The following is a 22,174-nucleotide window of genomic DNA, read 5'->3' as shown; positions in this document are numbered from 1 at the left end:
ATAGGCTCCTTTCCTCAAGATCGCGATTCAAAGGCGAAGCTGTGAGGCGGGAGAACGGTGGTTGTTGCTGTTTGCTGCTCTGCCCTGGCTTCAGGCCTGGAGCAGCCCTGAAATTTTACCCACGACTCAGGCAGCTTTGCCTGGCACAACGGGCACGACCGCCTGCCGTTTCAGGTGTTCAACCCCACTTGATAATGGGGTACCGGTTTGCTATCCTCACAGTGCATTTTCTTTCATGAGAGATGTGGGGGTTGTGAACTGTCTGCAAATCTAAGCTACGCGCTCAAAATATGTTTGTGCTTGCGGGAAAAGCTGATAGGGGAGAAGTCGCAAAAGGCGGCCGTGGGCCTTGTGTACATACTTTCCACTTTAAATTAGCGAATCCCGTAGAGATGTGTTTCGCTGAAGGTGCCGTTGATGAGGGGCAAGTGACTGAATAGCATAGTGCACGGTCAAACTAGCAGCTGGAGGATAAAGGCCTGCAAGCAGCCCACTTTGCGAAATGTGAGTCGGCGCCGAAAATCAGCTTCCAGAAGCATCACCGGCCCAAACGGAACTAGAACACCAGGATAAGGTGAACGGCTGCGGGTTCTGCCGCCCGATCATGTCATTATTCGACCCGATACAGAAATCGCAGCAAAATGACTGAAGCAGCCGCCAACCCCACGCCGGGCAGCCTGGACCTCGAGCAGGCCAAGACGGCACTGACCTCGTCGTCGACAGCTGCCAGGATCGCCCAGTTGCGGGCAATCGACGACAAGATCTCGCAGAAATGTAAGCATGCCGCTGCTGTGCAGGCCGGAACGGAGCTGACCAGCGCATCCAGCTCTCGACCAAGCATCCACCCGTACCCTTCTCGAGGTGCTCTTCTGGACCCACGCCTTCTACCACGACCGGCCCTCCCGACAAGCAGTCCAGCGATGTTTAGTCTCGATTTGCCAGGCAGAGGATGCTGATGTTTTGGCTCCACTGGTCACTGCGGTCCGCCTGGAGACGCAGAAACAAGGCATCGCTTCCGGGAGCGCATTTGTGCTGGTGGAGTGGTGCAGTCTGCTGATGCAGAACCTGGCCGGCACACCCCTGTGGGATAAGTTTGGGAAGGATATCGTGTTGGCGTCCGCTGATGGCTTGGAGAAGTGCCTACATCCCACATCGAGGGCCACTGTCGGCAGTTCAGCCTTGGTGGTTACGCGGAGGGGTATCAGGAAACTGGTTTCCACCGACGCGAAGGCAATCGATGCGGCAGTCCAGGTCCTCGCCGCCAAGGGAAGCAAACCTGCCGCTACGAATGCCGTGCTTCTCGGCGTAGTAGCTGGCGTCTGTTCTCGCAAGCCTGAGGTCAGGCCGGTCGTCGAAGGTTTGAAGAGCCACTACTTTGCCTTTTACAGCCGTGAAATTGTTGGATCGCGGATGCCCATTCCAGCCCATCTTGCGGGCGGCCTCCGCGATTTCTTCGAATCTTTCGTCTCTCTCGAGGATCTTGACAAGGAGGTCTTTCCAGCGCTGGAAAAAGGTCTCCTGAGAGCCCCTGAAGTGGTGCTGAACGACCTCATCACACCACTCGTCCGCTCTTTGCCTCAGTTCGACCTTTCCAAAGCGTTGAGCGGCCGGTTCGTCAAGCCTTTGCTATCCAATATCAAGTCATCGAATCCCGTCATCCGCGGGGGCGCGGTGTCAGCGTTCAGAGAGATTGCATCGACCTCGCGAGATTTCGTACTGCTGGAACAAGTTGCTGATGAGGTGCTCGGGCCTCTGAAATCTGGCAAACTGGCCTCCGCTGATCACAGAGTCCTGCACTCTGAGATGTTGGCTGCTCTGCCCACCTCTACTGGGATAGCGACCAAAGTCGCCTCCGGAATTCCTGCCATAGTAGGTAAGGAAGCTAACGAGGCTGCCCTGAGCGCCGAGACCCTCGCCCTCAATTCCAGCACAGTTTCTCTTCTTTCTGGCGGAGATACCCCGAAGCCGCTTCTGGATGCTTATACCAAGGGACTGGCGGACAAGAAGATCCCCGTTCGACGAATTTGGATTCTTCGTGTGGGTGAGATTCTGAGTACTTTTGCCGAGTCCACGCAAGCAAGCATTCCCACAGGCTTCAGTGTCTTCGCAGAGGCCGTTTTACCACCCCTTCTGTCTACTTTCAACGAGGTTGTCGCCAATCCGGTAGCAGCTGCACAGAATGGACTCGTTACTGGTGGTTTGGTCGTCTGCGGTCTCGGACCTCTGTTCCATCGACTTGAGAGTGACGCCCTTCAAGCATCCCTGAAAAAGGCGTCGATACAAAAAAACAGTTTGGCTGTAGACCCAAAACCGTCTTTCTTGCTTAACCAACGGATATACAGCAAATTTACCGAAGACGACCTCAAATGGTTCTGCCGTGCACTGTCCGCAGTTGTTCCCGCTCTCGACACAAGCAGCGGTGCAGCGAGGGTTGCGTGGTCGCAAGCATACATCTACTTGGCTTCGTCGACTGCTACATCCCCTGCCGTGCGGCGACAAGCGCTCGACACATTGTCCAAGCTCTGCGCACATTCTGCCGCCGCGGACCGAGTCTCTGTTGCAGCAGAGATCATCAGTGGCATATGGCACTGGATCGAAGCCACCGAGACCTCCGACAAGGAGAGTGCAGCTGCGCTAGCGAAATCAGGCAACTCTAATCTGCACTTGGTGCTGAAGTCAATCTGCCTGAGTCCGAAGGAATACAAGAACCGAGCTGTTGATGTCGATACGGCTCAGCAAGAGCTCCTGATGTGCTCTCTTCTCGTTCTTGCCAAACCCCAGCTCGTCCCCCGGGCAGGTTGGATTGACCTCTGTTTGAGGGTGGAGTTGGATCCTGGTGAGTTAGCTAGAAAACATGAGGAGGCCTTGATCGCCCAGATAGTCGGACGAACCGGGTTCGACCAAAAGGTTAGAACCCCCTTTCCTTCCTGCGTTGACCTTGTGCTAAACAGAGGTAGTCCGATGCTGTTAAAACTGCGGCTTATAGCGCTGCCGCCGAGCTTGTGTTTGTCGCCCCTGAAACCATGACCCCACGGGTTATCGCTCTCATCCAGCAAGATCTCGACGCCGCCGCGGTGCAGACTGTTGGTCCCCTCGAGGCGGCCATATTTCGCACTCCAGAAGGGACATCGTTCGTGGATGTATTGGCAAAGAAGCAGAATGTGGTCCCGAACAAGAATACCAAGGATTACGATACGCTGAAGTGGGAGGAGGAGCTCAGAGCTCAGCTGGCACAGAAGAAAGGCACGCAGAAAAAACTCACCGCCGATGAGACAGCAAAGGTCAATGCTCAACTCAAGAAGGAGGCCGGCATTCGTGAGGGTGTTAGGCAGATCGCAGCCAAGTTGTTGCGCGGTTTCGGAGTCGTCAAAGCTCTGGCGACTGGGCCGCCGACTGATGCCAGCCGCTGGATGGGGGCCGCTGTCAAAACCACGCTGGCTGCGATCGATGCTGGCGCCTGTCTGATCACAGGGAATACCGGACCAATGGCTTTCGTCTCGTGTTCAGACCAAGTTGCCTCTCGCCTCGGGTCTATTAGGCCATTCATTGGGGCGGCCACCCTCCGCGCCCATGACGTGTCCGCATTACCCGAGAGCCTGACCCAGGAGCCATTTGAAGACCTTGTGACGAGAGTACTCTACCGTCTGCGCTTCGCCGGTGAACAGCGACCGTTTGACACTGTCTCGCTCATTTACTTCCTGCCACTTGTATTGTTAGTTCTTGAGAAGGGTGGTTTCGGCGCTAACGCGGATGATCGGGACGCCCAGCTGGTTCTCGCCATCGAGATCCTCTCATTTCACACTGGTGCTTCGTCTGACGAAGCGATCCCCCGTGCAGATATCCTCTCTGCGCTCATCTCGTCCATGCAGCAGTATGGCCAGCACTACAAGATTATCAAGGACTGCTTTGCCGACATGGTGCGATGCGTTGCTCCGAACATGTCGGCTGAAGAGGTCGGCGTCCTAGCCCGAGGCACCATTGTTCCGCAGGCCAGCGTGCGAACAGCGGTGCTACAGGCAATTAGCGCTGATGTCGACATGAGTGAGGTTGGCGTATCGGAGGAGATTTGGCTTGCCTCACACGATGACGAAGAAGAAAACGTGGATCTTGGCCGCGAGATTTGGGAGGAGAGCGAGTTCAAAACCTCAGGGGAACTCGCGCACAAGATTCTGCCCTACCTGGAGAGCAAGGACGCACAACTCCGCCGCTCCGCCGCGAAATCCCTCGCGGAGATTGCGAATCAACATCCCGCTGTCATCGATCCTGTCCTCGAGATACTCAGAGCATCGTATGTCGAACTTGCCAAGCCTCGAGTTCAACTGCTAGATGAGTTTGGCATGCCAAAGAAGATGGACCTTTCGGACCCTTGGGAGGCACGGCACGGAATCGCCCTTGCTTTCAAACATCTTGCCCCCAACCTGCCAAAGGCTCAGCTCGATCCCTTCTTCAACTTCCTCATCGAACAAGGACCGCTCGGCGACCAAAACGCAATTGTGCGTGCAGAGATGCTCGAGGCGGCAAATACAGCAATTGAGGTTCACGGCAAGGCCATTCTTGACAGGCTGATGAGGACGTTCGAGAAGGCTCTCGAGGCGCCTGACAGAAACTCAGAGGCAGCGGATCGTATCAACGAGGCCGTCATTATCATGTACGGTGCCCTGGCACGCCATCTAAAACCCGGGGACAAGAAGATCCCCGTCGTTATTGAGCGGCTACTCGCGACTCTCAGCACACCCTCCGAGACCGTCCAGTATGCCATCGCCGAGTGCCTCCCACCTCTCGTCCGGACCTGCGGGGACAAATCGCCCAAGTACTTTGATGAAATTCTAGAAACGCTCATGACGGCTAAGAAATACCCGGAGCAGCGGGGAGCCGCCTACGGTTTGGCGGGCCTCGTGCTCGGCAGAGGTATCAATGTCCTAAGGGAATACCGCATCATGATCACGCTGAATAGCGGCTTGGAAAACAAAAAGGAGATTCGCCAACGGGAATCCGCGATGCTTGCATATGAGCTGCTATCCACCATCCTCGGCCGGCTTTTCGAGCCATATGTGATCCAGATCGTACCACAGCTACTTGCCGGCTTTGGCGACGGCAATGCAGACGTCCGTGAAGCTGCGCTGGCGGCCGCGAAGGCGTGCTTTGCGAAGCTGAGCTCGTATGGCGTCAAGCAGATCTTGCCAACACTGCTTAACGGCCTCGACGATGACCAATGGCGCAGTAAGAAAGGAGCGTGCGACCTACTCGGTGCCATGGCCTACCTTGACCCGCAGCAGCTCGCGCAGAGTTTGCCAGAGATCATCCCGCCGTTGACGGCAGTGCTGAACGACAGCCACAAGGAGGTGCGGCTCGCAGCAAACAAGAGCTTGAAGCGATTCGGCGAGGTCATCAACAACCCCGAGATTCATAGCCTCGTCGACATCCTGCTCAAGGCGCTCAGCGACCCCACAAAATACACCGACGAGGCTCTGGACTCACTCATCAAGGTCCAGTTTGTGCACTATCTTGATGCCCCGTCACTAGCCCTCGTCAGCCGCATTTTACAGCGCGGCTTGGGCGACCGTTCCAGCACGAAGCGCAAGGCAGCCCAGGTCATCGGCAGTCTGGCACATCTCACGGAACGCAAGGACCTTGTTGCGCATCTGCCAGTACTTGTGGCCGGCCTCAAGGTGGCAGTTGTCGACCCCGTGCCAACAACTCGTGCGACAGCTTCACGCGCCCTAGGATCCCTCATGGAGAAGTTGGGCGAGGATGCTCTACCGGATCTCATCCCCGGTCTCATGCAGACGCTCAAGTCCGACACGGGCGCTGGCGACAGGCTTGGCTCAGCCCAGGCGCTCAGCGAAGTCCTTGCCGGTCTGGGTACTTCGAGACTTGAGGAAACGCTCCCTACTATCCTGCAGAATGTCGAATCGTCCAAGGCGTCTGTGCGTGAGGGCTTCATGTCGCTCTTCATCTTCCTGCCCGTATGTTTTGGTAACAGCTTCGCCAATTACCTGGGTAAGATTATCCCGCCCATCCTTTCGGGCCTTGCCGACGATGTCGAGTCCATCAGGGACACGGCTTTGCGTGCTGGTCGGTTGCTTGTCAAGAACTTTGCTGTCCGTGCAGTCGACCTGCTCCTCCCAGAGCTCGAACGCGGCCTTGCAGACGACAGTTATCGCATCCGTCTCAGCTCGGTGGAGCTGGTGGGCGACCTGCTCTTCAATCTGGCGGGCATCAAGGTCAATACGGAACCCGGCGAGGAGGAAGATCAGGAGATGACCAAGGAAGCCGGCGCATCTCTTCGCGAAATCCTCGGGGAGGAGAAACGAAACAAGATCCTTTCGGCGCTCTATGTCTGTCGTTGTGACACTGCCGGCGCGGTGCGCGCCGCTGCCATTGGCGTGTGGAAGGCGCTGGTTCACAGCCCGCGTACCCTCAAGGAGCTGGTGCCTACGCTCACACAACTCATCATTCGGCGTCTCGGCAGCTCCAACATGGAGCACAAGGTCATTGCCAGCAATGCTCTGGGCGAGCTCATCAGAAAAGCTGGCGATGGGGTCTTGGCGACGCTACTTCCCACCCTTGAAGAGGGCCTACAGACATCGCGGGATGTGGACGCCAAGCAGGGTATCTGCTTGGCTCTCAAGGAGCTCATCTCGTCCGCTTCCCAGGACGCGCTCGAAGACCACGAGAAGACGCTCATATCAGTTGTGCGCACCGCACTCACCGACTCAGACGCAGATGTGCGTGAAGCAGCGGCAGAGGCCTTCGACTCGCTGCAGCAGATTCTCGGCAAGCGGGCTGTCGACCAGGTACTGCCCTATCTCCTCAACCTCCTCCGCTCCGAGGAAGAAGCGAACAATGCGCTCGCTGCCCTTCTCACTCTGCTTACCGAGTCCACTCGCTCCAACATCATTTTGCCGAACCTGATCCCGACGCTCATCACGCCCCCCATCTCGGCCTTCAATGCCAAGGCCCTTGCTTCACTGTCCAAGGTTGCCGGCGTTGCAATGAACCGCCGCCTGCCCAACATTATCAACTCGCTTATGGACAACATTGTTAGCTGCACCGAGGAGGAGCTCCGTGAGGATCTCGACAACTCATTCGACACAGTCATCCTCTCCATCGACGAGTATGACGGCCTTAACGTGGTCATGAACGTACTTCTGCAGCTCATCAAACATGAGGACCACCGCAAGAGAGCCGCCACAGGCCGACACCTCGCCAAGTTCTTTGCAGCGGCCGATGTCGACTACTCGAGGTACAACCAGGACATTATCCGCGCACTGCTGATCTCATTTGATGATAGAGACCCGGCGGTCGTCAAAGCGGCATGGAGTGCGTTGAGCGAGTTTACCAAGCGGCTCAAGAAGGAAGAGATGGAGGCACTCGTCCTGTCAACTCGGCAGACACTCCTCCAGGTTGGCGTTGCCGGCCACAATTTGGCCGGATTCGAGCTTCCCAAGGGGATTAATGCGATCCTACCTATCTTCCTGCAGGGTCTCATGAACGGCACGCCGGACCAGAGGGTCTCCGCCGCTTTGGCAATCTCGGACATCGTCGACAGGACCAGCGAGAACTCACTGAAACCGTTTGTCACGCAGATTACGGGTCCGCTCATTCGTGTCGTCTCGGAACGGTCCACCGAAGTCAAGTCGGCAATTCTTCTCACCCTCAACAACCTCCTCGAGAAGATGCCCACGGCACTCAAGCCTTTCTTGCCTCAGCTCCAGCGCACGTTTGCCAAGTCGCTCGCCGATACCTCGAGCGACGTGTTGAGAAGCCGCGCTGCCCGGGCCTTGGGCACGCTTATCAAGTTTACGCCACGCGTTGACCCCTTGATCGCCGAGCTTGTTACCGGATCCAAGACGACTGACGCGGGCGTCAAGACGGCGATGCTCAAGGCGCTGTACGAAGTCATCAGCAAGGCCGGCGCCAACATGGGCGAAAGCTCCCGTGCCGCTGTCCTGGGCTTGATCGATATGGAGACCGACGAGCGCGACAATGCCATGACGGTTACAAACGCTAAGCTGTTCGGCGCTCTTGTCAAGAACATCTCAGCCGATGTAGCTACGGGGCTGCTCAAGAACAGAGTCATGACAAAGGACGTGAGTATCTCTAGCGTACTGGCGCTCAATGCCGTGCTCCTCGAGAGCCCGAGTACGCTTCTAGACTCGCCCCTCGCAGACGACCTACCCGAGCTGCTCTGCCAAGGCATGGAGAACAAAGATGTAAGGTACCCCTGAACTTTTTGTGGCACGTTCTACACTAACAGGGTTTGTAGACATCCATTGCAGACAACTTCATCGTCGCTACTGGCAAATACCTTCTCAGCGACGCGCCCAAGGCTTTCGAGGCCACAAAACCCATCTTCACGACATTGTCTAAAATCATACCTCCGGGGGGTCCTACCGATTCGCGTCGGCTGGCACTCGTCTTGGTGCGCACGCTAGCTCGCACGCATCCGGACATGGCACGGCCGCACCTGGGCCTGCTTGCGCCGTCAGTGTTTGCATCGGTGCGAGATGTAGTGATTCCCGTGAAGTTAGCGGCCGAGGCAGCATTCGTGCAGCTATTTGCCGTGGCCGATGAGGAAGCCAAGGTATTTGACAAGTGGATCGCTGTGGCGGAGCTGCCGCCGGCCGTCAAGCGCAGCATGCAGGATTACTTCAAGCGCGTGGCACTACGACTTGGAGCACAGGTCCGCGAGCGGAGAGAGGCGGAAGGCGGAGCTGGTGGGTTGGGCTTGTCCAACGACGAGGCTGAAGATGAAAAGGAGCTCATGGCTGTGGGCAAGGTGGATGTCGGGTCTGATATATTCGCTACAGAGTAGATTCATTGCACGCGCGTGAGAGCGGAAGATGTAGCATGAAAAGTTTGTTGGGAGTATTGAGACTTCACACAAGTTAAAATCTGGTGCCGCGGTCCTGTTGAGCTTCCTTCCGCAGAGTCATTCGATGCCTTTCGGCACTGCTCCAGAGGCACTGTTGGGAGTGAAATTGGTGATGGATGGCCACGCAACCGCTCAAAAGTCAGGGGGTCATGGTCACGTGCGGAGGCTCGTGACCATGGTGAGCCCTCGCCAATTGCCGGCAGCCACCTGCCCCACTGGCGAAACCCACAAACTGGTCCTCGAGAAATTCTGAGGGTCTTGAACTTCCCCTCAGCGGAAATCTCAATCCATCGACAACCTCGACCTACTAACCATCTACAGCAACAATCAGTCAAGATGTGAGTATTCCGCGCATCGCCCCGTTAGTCCATCATCAAGAAGGAAGTTTTGGGGACGTTTTTGGCTCGAATTTGCGCCAGGACCCTTGAATCCGAGTGCCCCGACGGAATTTCCATGACGACGTTCCACGACGACCTCCCCGGCATCGAATCTCAACTCGGAATGCTGACTCTGGCCGTTGTAGGGTTAACCTGAGGACCCAGAAGCGGCTGGCGTCGTCCGTCCTGGGCTGCGGCCAGCGGAAGATCTGGCTGGACCCCAACGAGGTCAACGAGATTTCGAACGCCAACTCGCGGCAAACCATCCGCAAGCTGGTCGCCGATGGCTTGATCATCAAGAAGCCCGTCACCATGCACTCGCGCTCGCGTGCGCGTGAGCTGAACCTCGCCCGCCGGATTGGCCGCCACCGTGGCTTCGGTAAGCGCAAGGGTACCGCCGATGCCCGCATGCCCGAGTACGTATCGCCCATCCCGGGCCATCCGGTACACGTACAGCAGGATTTGGGGGGAACCATGAAGGGAACGACGGGAGTCAGCGTGCTGACGACGGATACAGACAGGTTCTGTGGATGCGTCGCCAGCGTGTCCTCCGCCGCCTTCTCGTCAAGTACCGCGCCAGCGGCAAGATCGACAAGCACCTTTACCACGAGCTGTACCACCTCGCCAAGGGTAACACCTTCAAGCACAAACGGGCCCTCGTTGAGCACGTATGTTTTGGACTGCAACTCCCGGGATCGGTCTAGGGAAGGTCGTGTGTGCTGACAAAATATTACAGATTCACCGGGCCAAGGCCGAGAAGGCGCGTGAGAGGCAGATCAAGGAGGAGATGGACGCCAAGCGTGCGCGGACCAAGGCTGCCCGCGAGCGCAAGCTGGAGAGGCAGGCGGCGAAGCGGAACGCGATGCTGGGCGAGGGCGAGGAGGAATCCAAGTAGATTTCATCAACGATGTGAATGGACAATGGATTCTTGGCGGCCTTGCATTCGGAGTAATGGGTTGGGCTTCTTTCTGGTCGCATTCCTTCTACATCTCGGCTCCTGCACGTGGACTCGCCCTGGCCGTGTGCTTTTTGATGCGGCGTGGTCTCCAGACTAGAGACGTTCTGGCTTGCATGTATGGCATTGAAAACGGAATCAATGGGTTTTGCCGGGTCTGATGAACATACTGCTAATTTTCCTGTTACGCAAGAAAATTTGGTGACTCTGGACTAGCAAGGGTGCGACGTCGGGGGAAGGCAATGCTCAGCAGCAACGGGGGATCTCAAAGATGCAAAACCGCAACAGCCAGAGGTCGACTGACTCGATCTAGCATCCACAGCATCTGTTTCTTAAAAGGTGGCTACGGCCGAGATGTATAAGAAGACTGCAAAAAGACACGGGAAATCGGCCGCTCATGCCGGGCATCAACAAAAGTTGGGTCAGATTGCTTCACATTGTCCCTCGAGTGTGGTGAGGGCGTGCCAGGACATTTCAGCATGTCCCCCAGCCGCGTGAGCAGCGGAGGACCTTGCATCTGCCGTTTGGAAGCGGGCTCATCACCCCCAATTTAGTTGATTGGAAAAGAAAAAGAGGAGGAGCAAAAAGAGCCACGAGAAATTTTGGCGTTGATATCCACCAGCATTGTGGCCTTCGTGGCCCGTGCGTTCTCTTCGATAAGATAAATCCGTCTCCTCCGGTTTGCTCGAATCAAAAGGCCGAACCCCACAGCTCCGGGCCGACGCACAGTGCTACTACGTAGTTAACCCGACAGTGAGTGGGCGTCACCGTCTTTGCCCTCCGCATCAGCCGCCAATCATCTGCCGTCTCTGCGTCACCCGGGTATTCCTCTACTGCTGCATTGCCGGCCAAGCTGCCGACGAATTGACCCATTGGTGAAGTTTGCCAAACAATTGGTACGTCTTCGACCGCCGTCCGCCCTCTGCTCGTTCTTGCTCCTCGTCGCTTTGCCCCTCCTCCCCCGTCTGACCAGTTCCTCGTCACAGCCAGAGCCATGTCGGCCTCCGTTCCCAGACTGCGGAGCACGGCGCTGCGTGCACGCGCCCTCCGGCCGACGCCGGCATCAGCATCCACACTCGCCCGAAGCACAATAGCCGCCCAGGCCCAGAGATTCACAGCGCGGCGAGAGACTGGGACAAGCTCGCAGAGGTCGGTGTCGTCTCTGAGCAATGACACGCAGCAACGGGTGTGTTCCCTCGTCTCTGAGCCGGCGGGACCAAGGTATTGATGTCCAAGGTAGATGCTGGCCGCCCACCTGCAGCAGGCCGATCCGATCATGTACGATATCGTCGAGAAGGTTGGTTTTATTGTCCGAAAGTAATACATTGCAAAGAACAAACGCTGACGGTGCTCGTGGGATAGGAGAAAGTCAGGCAAAAGCAGTTCATCAACCTGATCCCGTCTGAGAACTTCACGTCGCAAGCCGTCCTTGATGCTCTAGGGAGCCCTATGCAGAGTGCGTATACAAACTGCTTGTGAGACGGTGAGCTCGGGAACTAGGATACTAACCCGCCTCAGACAAGTACTCGGAAGGCTATCCGGGCGCACGGTATTACGGAGGCAATGAGTTCATTGACGCATCCGAGAGGCTATGTCAGCAGCGGGCGCTGGAAACATTCGGTCTCGATGCCAGGGAATGGGGCGTCAACGTCCAAGGTGCGCGCCCCCTCCGTCTGCCGTTACCGCCCCAGACGACTGACTCGTTTTACAGCACTCTCGGGTGCTCCCGCAAACCTTTATGTCTACTCGGCGCTGATGGAGACACACGACCGCCTGATGGGCCTTGACCTGCCGCACGGAGGACACCTGTCCCACGGCTACCAGACACCGACGAAAAAGATCTCGTTCATCTCCAAGTACTTTGAGACCGTCCCTTACCGGCTAGACGAAAAGACGGGGTACATCGACTACGACAAGCTCGAAGAGCTGGCCACCGTGTACCGACCGAAGATCATTGTAGCCGGCGCGTCGGCCTATAGCCGCCTGATCGACTACGCCCGCATGCGCGAGATCTGCGACAAGGTGAACGCCTATCTCGTCGCCGACATGGCGCACATATCCGGTCTGGTTGCGGCCAAGGTCCTCCCAGGCCCTTTCTCCTACGCCGACATTGTCACCACAACAAGCCACAAATCCCTCCGCGGCCCCCGGGGTGCGCTCATCTTCTTCCGGCGCGGCGTCCGGCGCACCCACCCCAAGACGGGCGTTGAAGAGATGTACAACCTCGAGAACCCCATCAACGCCTCCGTCTTCCCCGGCCACCAGGGCGGTCCGCACAACCACACCATCGCGGCGCTCGCCGTGGCCCTCAAGCAGGCGCAGACGCCCGAGTTCCGGACGTACCAGTCCCAGGTCCTCGCCAACGCCCAGGCGCTGGCCCGCCGGCTCGGCGAGCCAAAGGAGAAGGGCGGCCTCGGCTACAAGATCGTGTCGGGCGGGACGGACAACCACCTCGTCCTGGCCGACCTCAAGCCGCAGGGCGTGGACGGGGCGCGCGTCGAGCGCGTGCTGGAGCTGGTGGGCGTCGCGGCCAACAAGAATACCGTCCCCGGCGACAGGTCGGCCCTCACGCCGGGCGGCCTGAGGATGGGCACGCCCGCCATGACGACGCGCGGCTTCGGCGAGGACGACTTTGAGCGGGTGGCCGACATTGTCGACCGCGCCGTGACCATCGCCGTGCGGGTCGACAAGGCGGCGAGGAAGGCGGCCGAGGACAAGGGCGAGGCCAAGGCGGCCGGGCGCCTGAAGACCTTCTTGGAGTATCTGGGCAACGGCGAGACGGACCCCGAAATTGTACAGCTCCGGAGCGAGGTCGCGGACTGGGTGGGGACGTACCCCCTGCCGTGGGATGCGAAGCCATAGGAGAGGTATGTGGGGGAAGGGAGAAGCACCTGGATTGAGCAGGCGGTCTAAGGGCTTGTGTCACATGTACTCGACGGCGAGGAGCGGCGTCGTGGGCGAGCGAGTTTAACAGTCACTCTGCCCCCTTTTTGTACTTCTTGTTTTGCACCGTACGGGTGGCAGCAGATGGCACTTTTTTGACTCGTGGCCTCGATATTTAACACGACGGGCGTTTGAAACGGAATGTTGCTACTAGTTACGTGAATTAAAGGTATTCAGACTTGCTACCGATGCACGACTGATTATTTTTTGGGAAAAAAAAAAAAAAAAAAAAACTGAGGGGTTCTATGTAAAAGTCCTGCCCGCCCTGGATCCTATCCAGTTATAACCTATCCATCCTGTAAAAGAATTCCTAACCGCCAGATCCGACAAAATCCGACAAGGCATTTCCCTTAAGGTTGCTTTTTATGGCATGGTTGCTTTTTATGGCATGATTGCTATAGCAAAAGTGTCTTTCCTAGATGCAATCCAACTCCTATATCGGAACCCAAGTGTATAAGCCAATCCATGAACGTTGTTCCGTCAGTGGGACCGGTTTTCTCTCTACTCTGGCTTGAACATGCCCAGCGCCTTGGCTGCGGCGCTCCTCTCCTTGAAAGCGGTATAATACCTCTTCAGATGTTCGCCCAACACCTGCTCGCCACACACGCGCACCATGTCATGCAGGACGGGCCATAGCGCAAAGTCGGCCGGCGATGGCTGGCTGCCGCCGACGATGTAGAACGAACTACTTTGCTGCTGCTTCTGCTGCTGTTGTTGTTGGGCATCGGTGCTGTCATTATCCGTAGGAGCAGTAGCGGTGGTGGTGGTGGTGGTGGTGGTGGTGGTGGTGGGAGCGGCGGCAGTGGCATTGGTAGCCGCCTCTTTTGCCCACTCCTCCCAATCAGCCAGCTCCCTGCCGAGCAGCTTCGAAATGGTCTTAGTCTGCTCGTCGCTCGCCGCGCTATCTCCACCGGCCTGGGCAATCCCAACCTCTTTCAGAACCCCCCGCCACTTGTCCAACAAATCCAACCCCCTCTGCAGCCTCACGAACTTCTTCCCCACCTCGCCCGGCAGGAGCTGATCGTACCGCCTCCCGGACCCATACACGGCGTCCAGATACCTCAGCACCGTCGCATGCCCGTCCACGACCGTCCGGGCCGGGTCGTTGTCCTCAAACCTCACGTCGCCTTCCACACTGCCCTTGGCGCAGCTCACGCCCAGCTCAGCCAGGGCGAGCGCCACTCGGGCGTTGGCCACGGCGGCGGTCCCGTCCCCGTCCCCGTCCCCGCTGGCGGCGGCGGCGGCGCAGAAGCGTTTCGGGGTGCCCATGTGGAGGACGTCGAACCCGGCGCCGTAGTGCGCGTCCCAGTCGAAGACGCTGGCGTGGTTCTCGGCGCCGAAGGCCTGCAGCATGCGCACGGCGTCGGGGGTCTGCCCGTTGACGACGGGCCGGGCGCCGTCGCGCGTCTTGGAGGTGGCGCCCTGGCCCCAGATGCGGGCCGGCCGGCCGTCTCCGTCGGTGATGAAGGTGCCGATCTGCCGGAAGGTCAGGCTGATGCGGGCGCCGCCGTGCGACAGCTCGGCGGGCGTCTTGTCGCGGTCCGAGCGCTTGTCCTGGCGGATGGCGTGCAGCCAGCGCTCGTTGGTGGCCAGGCCCATGCGGCAGAGCGAGTTGTGCGGGAGCGGGGCGCGCTGGACCTGGCGCTTGGCCTTTTCCGCGTCCGAGAGGTTCGGGTCCGCGCCGGCGTCGTCCTTCTTGTCCTTGGGCGGCCGCTTGGTGCGGAAGACCATGGTGCGCTCGGCGCCCAGGCTGACGTTGGCGATGAAGCTGCCCTTGACAATGTCCAGCGTCTTGTCGCTGTGCTCGCTGATGTAGTCGTTGCCGCTGCGGTAGTGCTGGATCAGCACGTGGTTGAGCGGGTGGCCGAGGTGCTTCTCGATCTCCTCCTTGATCCGCAGCACCGTGGGCGAGAAGGGCAGGAGCGGGGGCGATTCGTCGGCTGGATGCCTGTACACGGGCATGCTGCCGTCGTCGCCGACGGCCCCCTGCACGGCGATGCGGCGTGGGACCTCGCCGCCCAGGTGCGACATGCCGGCCCAGCTGACCTCCTCCAGCAGGCGTTCAAAGGCATCGGCCGCGAGGGCAGGGGGCAGGACGTTGGTGATGACGGTAGTGTCGCCCTCGCAGAGGGGCTCGGAGCAGGCCGGGGCCGGTTGATGGTCTGCCATATTGCGTGCCGATTCAGAACCAGACTTCCGGGTCTGTGCCGTGGCTGTCTCGGCGTTCTTCGCTTCAGACTTGTCAGTAGCAGTTGCGTCCCGTGCTGCGGGATCAAGCGATGATGGAGCTGACAGGTCGGGACTTTTGGGCGGCGGCGGCGGCGACGACGACGAAGCCTCTTTATTAGACTTTGAGCTCGACACACGTTGTTTGGCCTTGATTCTCACCCTGGGTTTCTCAGGTTCAGCGCCGGCAGGCCAAGGAGCGTAGGTCGGACCTTTTGAGCTCTCCAGCTTCCTCTGTTTGGCCGCGCCGGCATGCGCACTTCCCTGCTCTTCTAGGAGCTTCTTTTGGGGGGTGCGGAGCGGCTTGATGTCGGGCGAAGCAGGCGAAGACGGCGAAGATGGCTCCGATTCAGCTGACAAGGACTCGGTGTCGTCCAGAGGGCGCTTGGGATCCACATCGGGACCACCCTGCTTGGAGGCTGCGCGGGGAGGCGGTGCAGCCAGCTGCTTATGGTGGCCCCGGCCCGGCTGCGGCGAGGTAGCCCTTGGCGGGGTGGGCCGGGGTGCTAATGCGGGGGAGCGACGGGGCGCCCCAGGCCCGAGCCCCAGCTTCATCTGAGACACGGACGGCGAGAGGCCCGTGGACTGGCTCGGTGGGGTCGGCGGGCGCAGCTGTTCCAGCAGGCTATTGAAGCTGATGACCTCGCTGCCCGTCAACTGCACCAGCTGGCGCATGGCGTTGAAGTGGCGCATCGCTTTCCGGTAGCCGCAGCAGTCCTCGACAATCGTCATGTCGTAGCCGTGCCTCCCCGCATCCAGCGCCGTCGCATATATGCTAACGTTGGTCAACGCTCCGCACACGTACATCTGAGTCACGAACCGCTCCCTGAGCAACTGCACCAGCTGTGCCTGGCCCGAGGCAAAGGCGCTGTAGTGCGTCTTGGTGAAGACGATGTCGCGCGCGTCCACGGCCGCTTTCACGTCGTGCGGGAACTGGGCACCGCACGTGCCCTTACGGACGCATGGCTTCTTGTTGCCGTCCTGGGCCACGCTCAGGAACGCCTCCTCGTCGTCCTCCCCGGCAGCGCCGTCGCCCACGGGAGACGCCGGCCGCCGGCCCCGGGACGAATTCGCCCTCTGCGGACGCGCTATCGCATCCTCTAAAACGATCCGGTCGCCCTCGCCCAACAGGGAGCGGTGGCGTTCGAATTCGCTGCGCACCCAGATTACATCCCCGGCTCCCGTGTCGCGGAAGGCCTTGGCCAGTTCCAGGATGCGGTCGACGAACCCCTCAGGCTCCTCGACGGGCAGCGCGCCCTCGGTGCACAGGAAGTCATTCTGCAGGTCGAGGATCAGGAGGGCCTTCCGCGTCGCCACGATTGGAATCACCGAGGGGTTTATCAGGAAGGGTGTCGGCATGGCGGGCGGGCGGTTACCTCGTGTCCCACAGAATAAACGCGGTGAAGGCTTGAACGTCTATAGGCCATCAGCGCCTGGCCTCCCCCTTCGCGCCCGGTCTCTTTCTTGCTACACTCACTCTAAGCAACGAGGACGGCGGAACCCCACTCACGGAACGGCTCGGCAGGGGTGTCTCGGGGCTCCAGTCATTCCCGGGTTTCGGGCAACCGAGTGCACCACAGTCTTGTAGGGGGTTGGCAGTCGAATCTCAGCAATCGTCAAAACAGGGTGAGCAAGATGTGTGGACAAGACGAACACCGAGACCGGGGAGGGAGCGTTTGAGAAATGTTGGAGGGCCCGGATCTCGCAATGGATATCGGCTGGCGCTTCTACAGAACCGACTCCGGGGGCTGCAGGCCCTGGTTCGGACTGGACCACGTGCTTCGGCGTCGGTTCCCCAACGTCGGGTTGACGAGAGTACAGTAGGAGGGATTCCGCACCCGTAGCCCCAACCGCGTCTCACTCCACTTTTCCCGTTACTAAAAATGAAACCCTCCACAGCGATATGCTTAGGTGATGAGGTAGCCCCCCGACCCCGGACGAGCTGAGATGTTGGCGGGGAGAGTAGTGACAGGGGTTAATGTCACTAGCGGTGTTGCATGTGCGCTTGCGGACCGGTCCTCGCCGGAATGGGGAGATGGTGCGTGGGCGAAAGAAACTTGGGGCGGCCCAGATGGTCAGACGGGCCAATGTCGAAAGCCGATTCGTTCGTCAGCCCGCGGCACGAGATGTTGGGGTTCTGAGGTGCCAATAACAGAGCTGGGGCGAGGAGGGGCTTCTTTGAACCATAGCTCGACGACAAACTTGGTCCATAAGCAGAGATCTCGGACGCCCGTCAGACAGGCGGATGATAGCCTTTTTATGTGGTGGCATTGGATGCGCAAACCGCCCGGGACCAGGGCTGGAGCAGGGGGCCTGTGACAGCAGCTGGTGGTGGGGTAAAAGTCGACACGATGTCCATGTTGGCGTGCCCGTTTCTGGTTTGACAAGCCTTGGCCAAGCCCTATCGCCCGAGGGCTGCGGGCTCTGCCCGCGCAACGGTCCGCGTGAACCCAGCGGTTCTTCTGCCCCAGACGCCGAACCGCATCACTAGTAGTAGCAGTCACTTCATATTGCACTGTACTGTACTGTACTGTACTGTACTGTAGGGTAGTGTACGTAAGGTACCCTAGTGTAACATACAGTACAAACCCTCAGATAAAGACGAGGTTCTGCGAGGCCAGACTTTCAAGAGTTCCGGACTCAGGACGGAACCCAGGCTCTAACACAAGTACCCTTCACCTCAGAGCGATCCGATCTTTTCCCGACAGGCGGTCCGTCATGCTGCCAGGGGTCGCTGCTGTCCGGCCGTTTCCTGCCAACACTCCTCCTCCTGCACGTCTGAGCGAGCTCGCCCGTTGCGGTATCATCTCAGGGTTCCAAGGCAGGCTTGCAGCAGGTTGACCGTGCACAGCAGCTGGCCACGTTCGGGCAATCTTCAGGCCATGTCGCATTAATAAAGAAGGAAGGTTGAATGATCGACTCCAGGTCCATGTGCGGTGGCACAGCATAGAGACCGAGATGGAAAGCCGCGGAGGAATCGGGAGATCCGTTGGCACACAGAGAATCTGCGCCGCCGGCAGACGCCAAAACGGGGTGGGAAAAGAAGCAACTGACTGAGAAAAGGGAGGAGAAACATGAGCGGAATCGATGTGGATATGCATGGCACTACTGCGGTCCTGTACAGATGCACCAACCGACGGGGAGCAAGCTGATCGTGGACAAGACGCCCGTCACCCGCCAAGTTCACGGATAAGGTAGGCTGTGCCACGACAGGGCAAGCCGAGATTTGCCTTCCATAACGTTAAAACGTAAATGGGTTGTGCGCCATGATTCCTGTCCGGTTAGACCAGCTCAGGGACCTCGACTTCACACTGTAGTGTAAGGGGGCGCTTTTTTTGACGTGCCCAGCCTCGTCTCTCCGCGAAAACCCCCATGCCCCCCCCGTCTCAACCCCCGCCTATCCCAGTCCGGTTGGTTCGCGGGGCCAGCTGGAATTGGCCAACCACAGCCCGCCGGAGTTGGCTCCAGACCCTGACCCCGCCAGTCGTGCGAGGGGGCATGGAGATGAGAGCCGCTGCACAGAAGACCGTGGAAAGGAGTCGCGGAAATCATGCCTTAATTTCTGATGTTGGTACGTGTATGTACTTCAAACCCGGCGAGCGGACAAAGCAAAGCGAGTAGCATCCAAGCAGAGAATAGACAACTTTCATGCGCGAGGCACGCTCTATCCGCGTCAGATAAAAAAAGATACAATAAAAAAAATCTTTTGGGAGGTTTGGCGCCGGTCCTGCAGCTTATTCCCCTCTGTCTGCAGAACTTGCGATCCAATCGATAGCCGGCCGCGCCCTCCAACCCCCCCAGCACACGGCTGAGAGGGGCTCTAGACCAACAGCCGCACAGTATGTACAGTACCTCCTGGAGGAAGCCGTTCAAGGCCCAGCAACGCCACAGAGGAAGGGCAGCCAAACCTGCAGTTGTCAGGACCGTCTGTTCGCCGCTGCTATGTAGAATCAGAGCTGGGCCTTTCCGACAGAGTGAACGGTGCAAGAGGATTGCGACAAAGCGTCTATAGGAGTCCACATGACGCTTTCGACGGCAGGGTACCGTTCCACGGCATGGGGCCCGGTCAATCTACACTACACAAAGCGCGCAAGAGAAGCAGCAGGGGCTCGAATAGTCCTCCTCCACCACGTACTAAACGGAGCGGCGCAGGGTTACAGCTGTATTGCGGGATGCGTCTCGGCATCACGCGGAAACCCACCGCAGGCGCTGGCCGGCCAGCACGTTGCGGCGCAGCAAAGCCTAGCAACACGGAACAACGACCGGGCGATTTGGCGTCGGAGACACTAACCGGGAAAGGGACAGAAAACAGGGCAACCGGGCAAAAGGGCACTAAGGGATGTGAAAAGAGGAAGGGAAGCGCGTTGCCGATGCAATCGAACCAACTGCATACTCGTGCAGACCACTGAGAAGTCGGGTTGGCAGGCAGCGAGCCGCTGCAGGTGATGAACGGCCTCGGCCAGCTCACCGCAAGATCCTGCAGTTCTGTATGTCTCGGACCTGCCGTTGCTCGAATATCGATCGTCCAGTCTCCCACAGCAGGCTTGCGGACGGGTGCCACGACAACTGCACCGTTGCAACCGCGCAAGAACACAGTCGCTTGATCCTTTCGCCGGTCTCTGTCCGCCAACATCTCCCGCCGCCATTGTCGTGATCTCATTTACCCAAAAGGACCATGGTTTGGTCGGTTGGATAACACGTTGGCCATGCGTTGCACCAATGTCTTGCTCACCATCCGGCCTAGAGAGCCTGTTGTATCAGTAGTGTTGATGGCCAGATGATGGCCATTTCACTATCTCAACCAACGCCGGACGGATTTCTCGTCCGCTTTTGGAACGCGGAAAACCCGGTGCTTCCGGTCCCAGGTTCAGACCTCAACCGGGAATCCGCATCATCCCTCTCCAGCCTATCATGCCTTCCAGTTCCTCCAACACCTCGCCGAAGCATGGCCGTGTGCCGACCGTTGGCGCCGCGCAGCGTGCATGCAGGTTCCAAAGTCCCCGCTGCTGTTCGGCTGACTGTTCTCCGTCCTCCTTGATGAGCCCCAACATGTCTTCCACTAGATGCGCAAAGGCCAGCACCTCGAGCTTCTCGATCCCGCATTCCCGAGCCGGACCGTGCCCGTAAATCGTCGCAGCCCCAAAGCCTCCCATCAAGGCGTGCGCGTCCTCGCTGCTGGCTAGTATGTTGTGGGCATACAAATCTCCGTGAGAGATGCCTCGCGCATGTATATGGGCAGCGGCACCCGCTATGCCAGTCAGCATTGACAGCACACAAGAGGCACTCAGCGACGTGTCTCCCCGGAACAGATCCCGGGTGCATGTGACCAGCGACGGCGGCTGCCCCAGGACCGCGTAATGCGGCGGAATCAGCTGCATCACGATGCCGCCCTGGAGCTGGTTCCTCTCGGGGGCCGGCACCTCCGCGTCCGGATGCCCATGGATACGTCCTAGCACAGTGACGAGGCTCTCATGGGCGCCAGCCGCGAGCCACGCGGTCATCTCGTCGGCCGGGCTGCCGTCACTCGTCAATGGCCCGCGGAACAGCTTGATTGCAACCTCTTCGGCGTACTGCGGGGATTGCTTCCAGAGACCCTGGAATGTGATGCCCGACACACCCTCATCAAGCGCCTGCTGCACCTCGAGATCGGCCCAATCAATGCTTGCCAGCCCAGGCGAGGTACGTACTCCGTTCACGGTAGGCAACGCGCACGGGTTCCCCGCGAAGGAAAGGAAGGCCAGCTCGGGAAGAGTGAACAGCCACTCCGGCAAGGTTTCAAAGCAATTCGCGCCCAGCCGAAGCAACCCGAGCCTGGTGCACCGAGCCATCTCAGGGGGAAGTTCTCGTAGTCGGTTGCTGGCTAACATGCACTTCTGCAGACGGTCACAACGGCCTATGCTGGCGGGCAGAGATGTGATGCGGTTGTCTGTAAGGATGAGCCATCGGAGGCGCGGCGGAAAAGCTTCCTCGGGGATGCCGTCCATGCCATTGTGGCGGAACGCGACGGTCTCGGGGGTGGCGCATGCCGCCAATTCTTTCGGGAAGACCTTGAACTTGCAGTCGGAGAAGAAGGCAACCTTGAGATTCGGCAGAGCCGAGCCGAAATTCGCAGGCACAGAGCACAATCCGGTCCCAGAGAGATCAAGCTGCTCAAGCGTGTCGCCGAGTTCGAGGATCTCATCGGGAAAAGAGGCTAACGGACAGGTCAGCTTCAGCTGGCGTAACCCGGTGCCTCTGTAGCCCCCGCTTTTGAGGACCTCGAGGTCGTGCATTTTTTTTGGAGTGAGCGATAAGGTATCTTTCGAGCCCTGGATCTGTTGTGGAACGGGAACGGCTAGGTTGAGCTTCTAGAAGCTCACGTTCTTCATGGGACAATACATTCCACGTCTTATAGCGGGTCTCGTCTGTCCCCACACTTTGCGAAGCCAACCCACTTGTAATGATCATTCCTCTCTCGACATTCCGCTCTACGTGGCCCGGGAGGTTACTAGAGCAGTATGCACGGACATCTGCCCACTACTAAAGATAGAGTGTCATCTACTGCATTTCAGAATGCGTCAAACGAGAGAGAAAGTGATTGTAAAGGAAAAGTACAAGGATTTGGAGTGGGATTCGCAAGATCGTGATAAATGTGGGTCCCCAGACAAGACGATCCAAAAGCGCCAAGAATCGAAGAGGTGTGGGTTCCAAGAGCAGTGGCTCGTGCGCATCCCTTCTCTGAACCTCAACTCCAGCTCTCCGTGTCTACTGCTGTCAACACCGCGGCCCTCCCCACGGTTCCACCATCGCGCATCA

General features: G+C 58.7%; 4 protein-coding genes across 4 annotated transcripts; 2 read left to right on the top strand and 2 right to left on the bottom strand.

The window, feature by feature from the left end:
- Positions 1-641: 641 nt before the first annotated feature.
- On the top strand, positions 642-10,150 carry GCN1 (translational activator of GCN4; the record flags this gene model as incomplete). Its single annotated transcript, XM_071065368.1, has 7 exons — positions 642-774; positions 827-2,907; positions 2,958-8,216; positions 8,270-8,814; positions 9,402-9,671; positions 9,773-9,923; positions 9,992-10,150. 7 exons carry the CDS (start codon positions 642-644, stop codon positions 10,148-10,150), a joined length of 8,598 nt encoding a protein of 2,865 aa, XP_070921469.1.
- A 1,054-nt stretch (positions 10,151-11,204) lies between these two features.
- CBS2 (Cytochrome B translational activator protein cbs2) lies at positions 11,205-13,072 on the top strand (the record flags this gene model as incomplete). The annotated part of the gene is made up of 5 exons (XM_071065367.1): positions 11,205-11,396; positions 11,451-11,507; positions 11,573-11,666; positions 11,729-11,866; positions 11,922-13,072. 5 exons carry the CDS (start codon positions 11,205-11,207, stop codon positions 13,070-13,072), a joined length of 1,632 nt encoding a protein of 543 aa, XP_070921468.1.
- A 582-nt stretch (positions 13,073-13,654) lies between these two features.
- On the bottom strand, positions 13,655-16,738 carry MFIFM68171_09947 (DNA oxidative demethylase ALKBH2 like protein; the record flags this gene model as incomplete). The annotated part of the gene is made up of 1 exon (XM_071065366.1): positions 13,655-16,738. The coding sequence occupies one exon, from the start codon at positions 16,736-16,738 to the stop codon at positions 13,655-13,657; it is 3,084 nt and encodes a 1,027-aa protein (XP_070921467.1).
- A 3,515-nt stretch (positions 16,739-20,253) lies between these two features.
- On the bottom strand, positions 20,254-21,651 carry MFIFM68171_09946 (Protein kinase domain-containing protein; the record flags this gene model as incomplete). The annotated part of the gene is made up of 1 exon (XM_071065365.1): positions 20,254-21,651. The coding sequence occupies one exon, from the start codon at positions 21,649-21,651 to the stop codon at positions 20,254-20,256; it is 1,398 nt and encodes a 465-aa protein (XP_070921466.1).
- Positions 21,652-22,174: the final 523 nt, after the last annotated feature.

This window comes from Madurella fahalii (genome assembly GCF_045866475.1).
Source record: "Madurella fahalii IFM 68171 DNA, scaffold_5, whole genome shotgun sequence".
In the NCBI taxonomy this organism is placed as follows: Eukaryota; Fungi; Ascomycota; class Sordariomycetes; order Sordariales; genus Madurella; species Madurella fahalii.
This window is presented reverse-complemented; position numbering and strand designations above follow the sequence as displayed.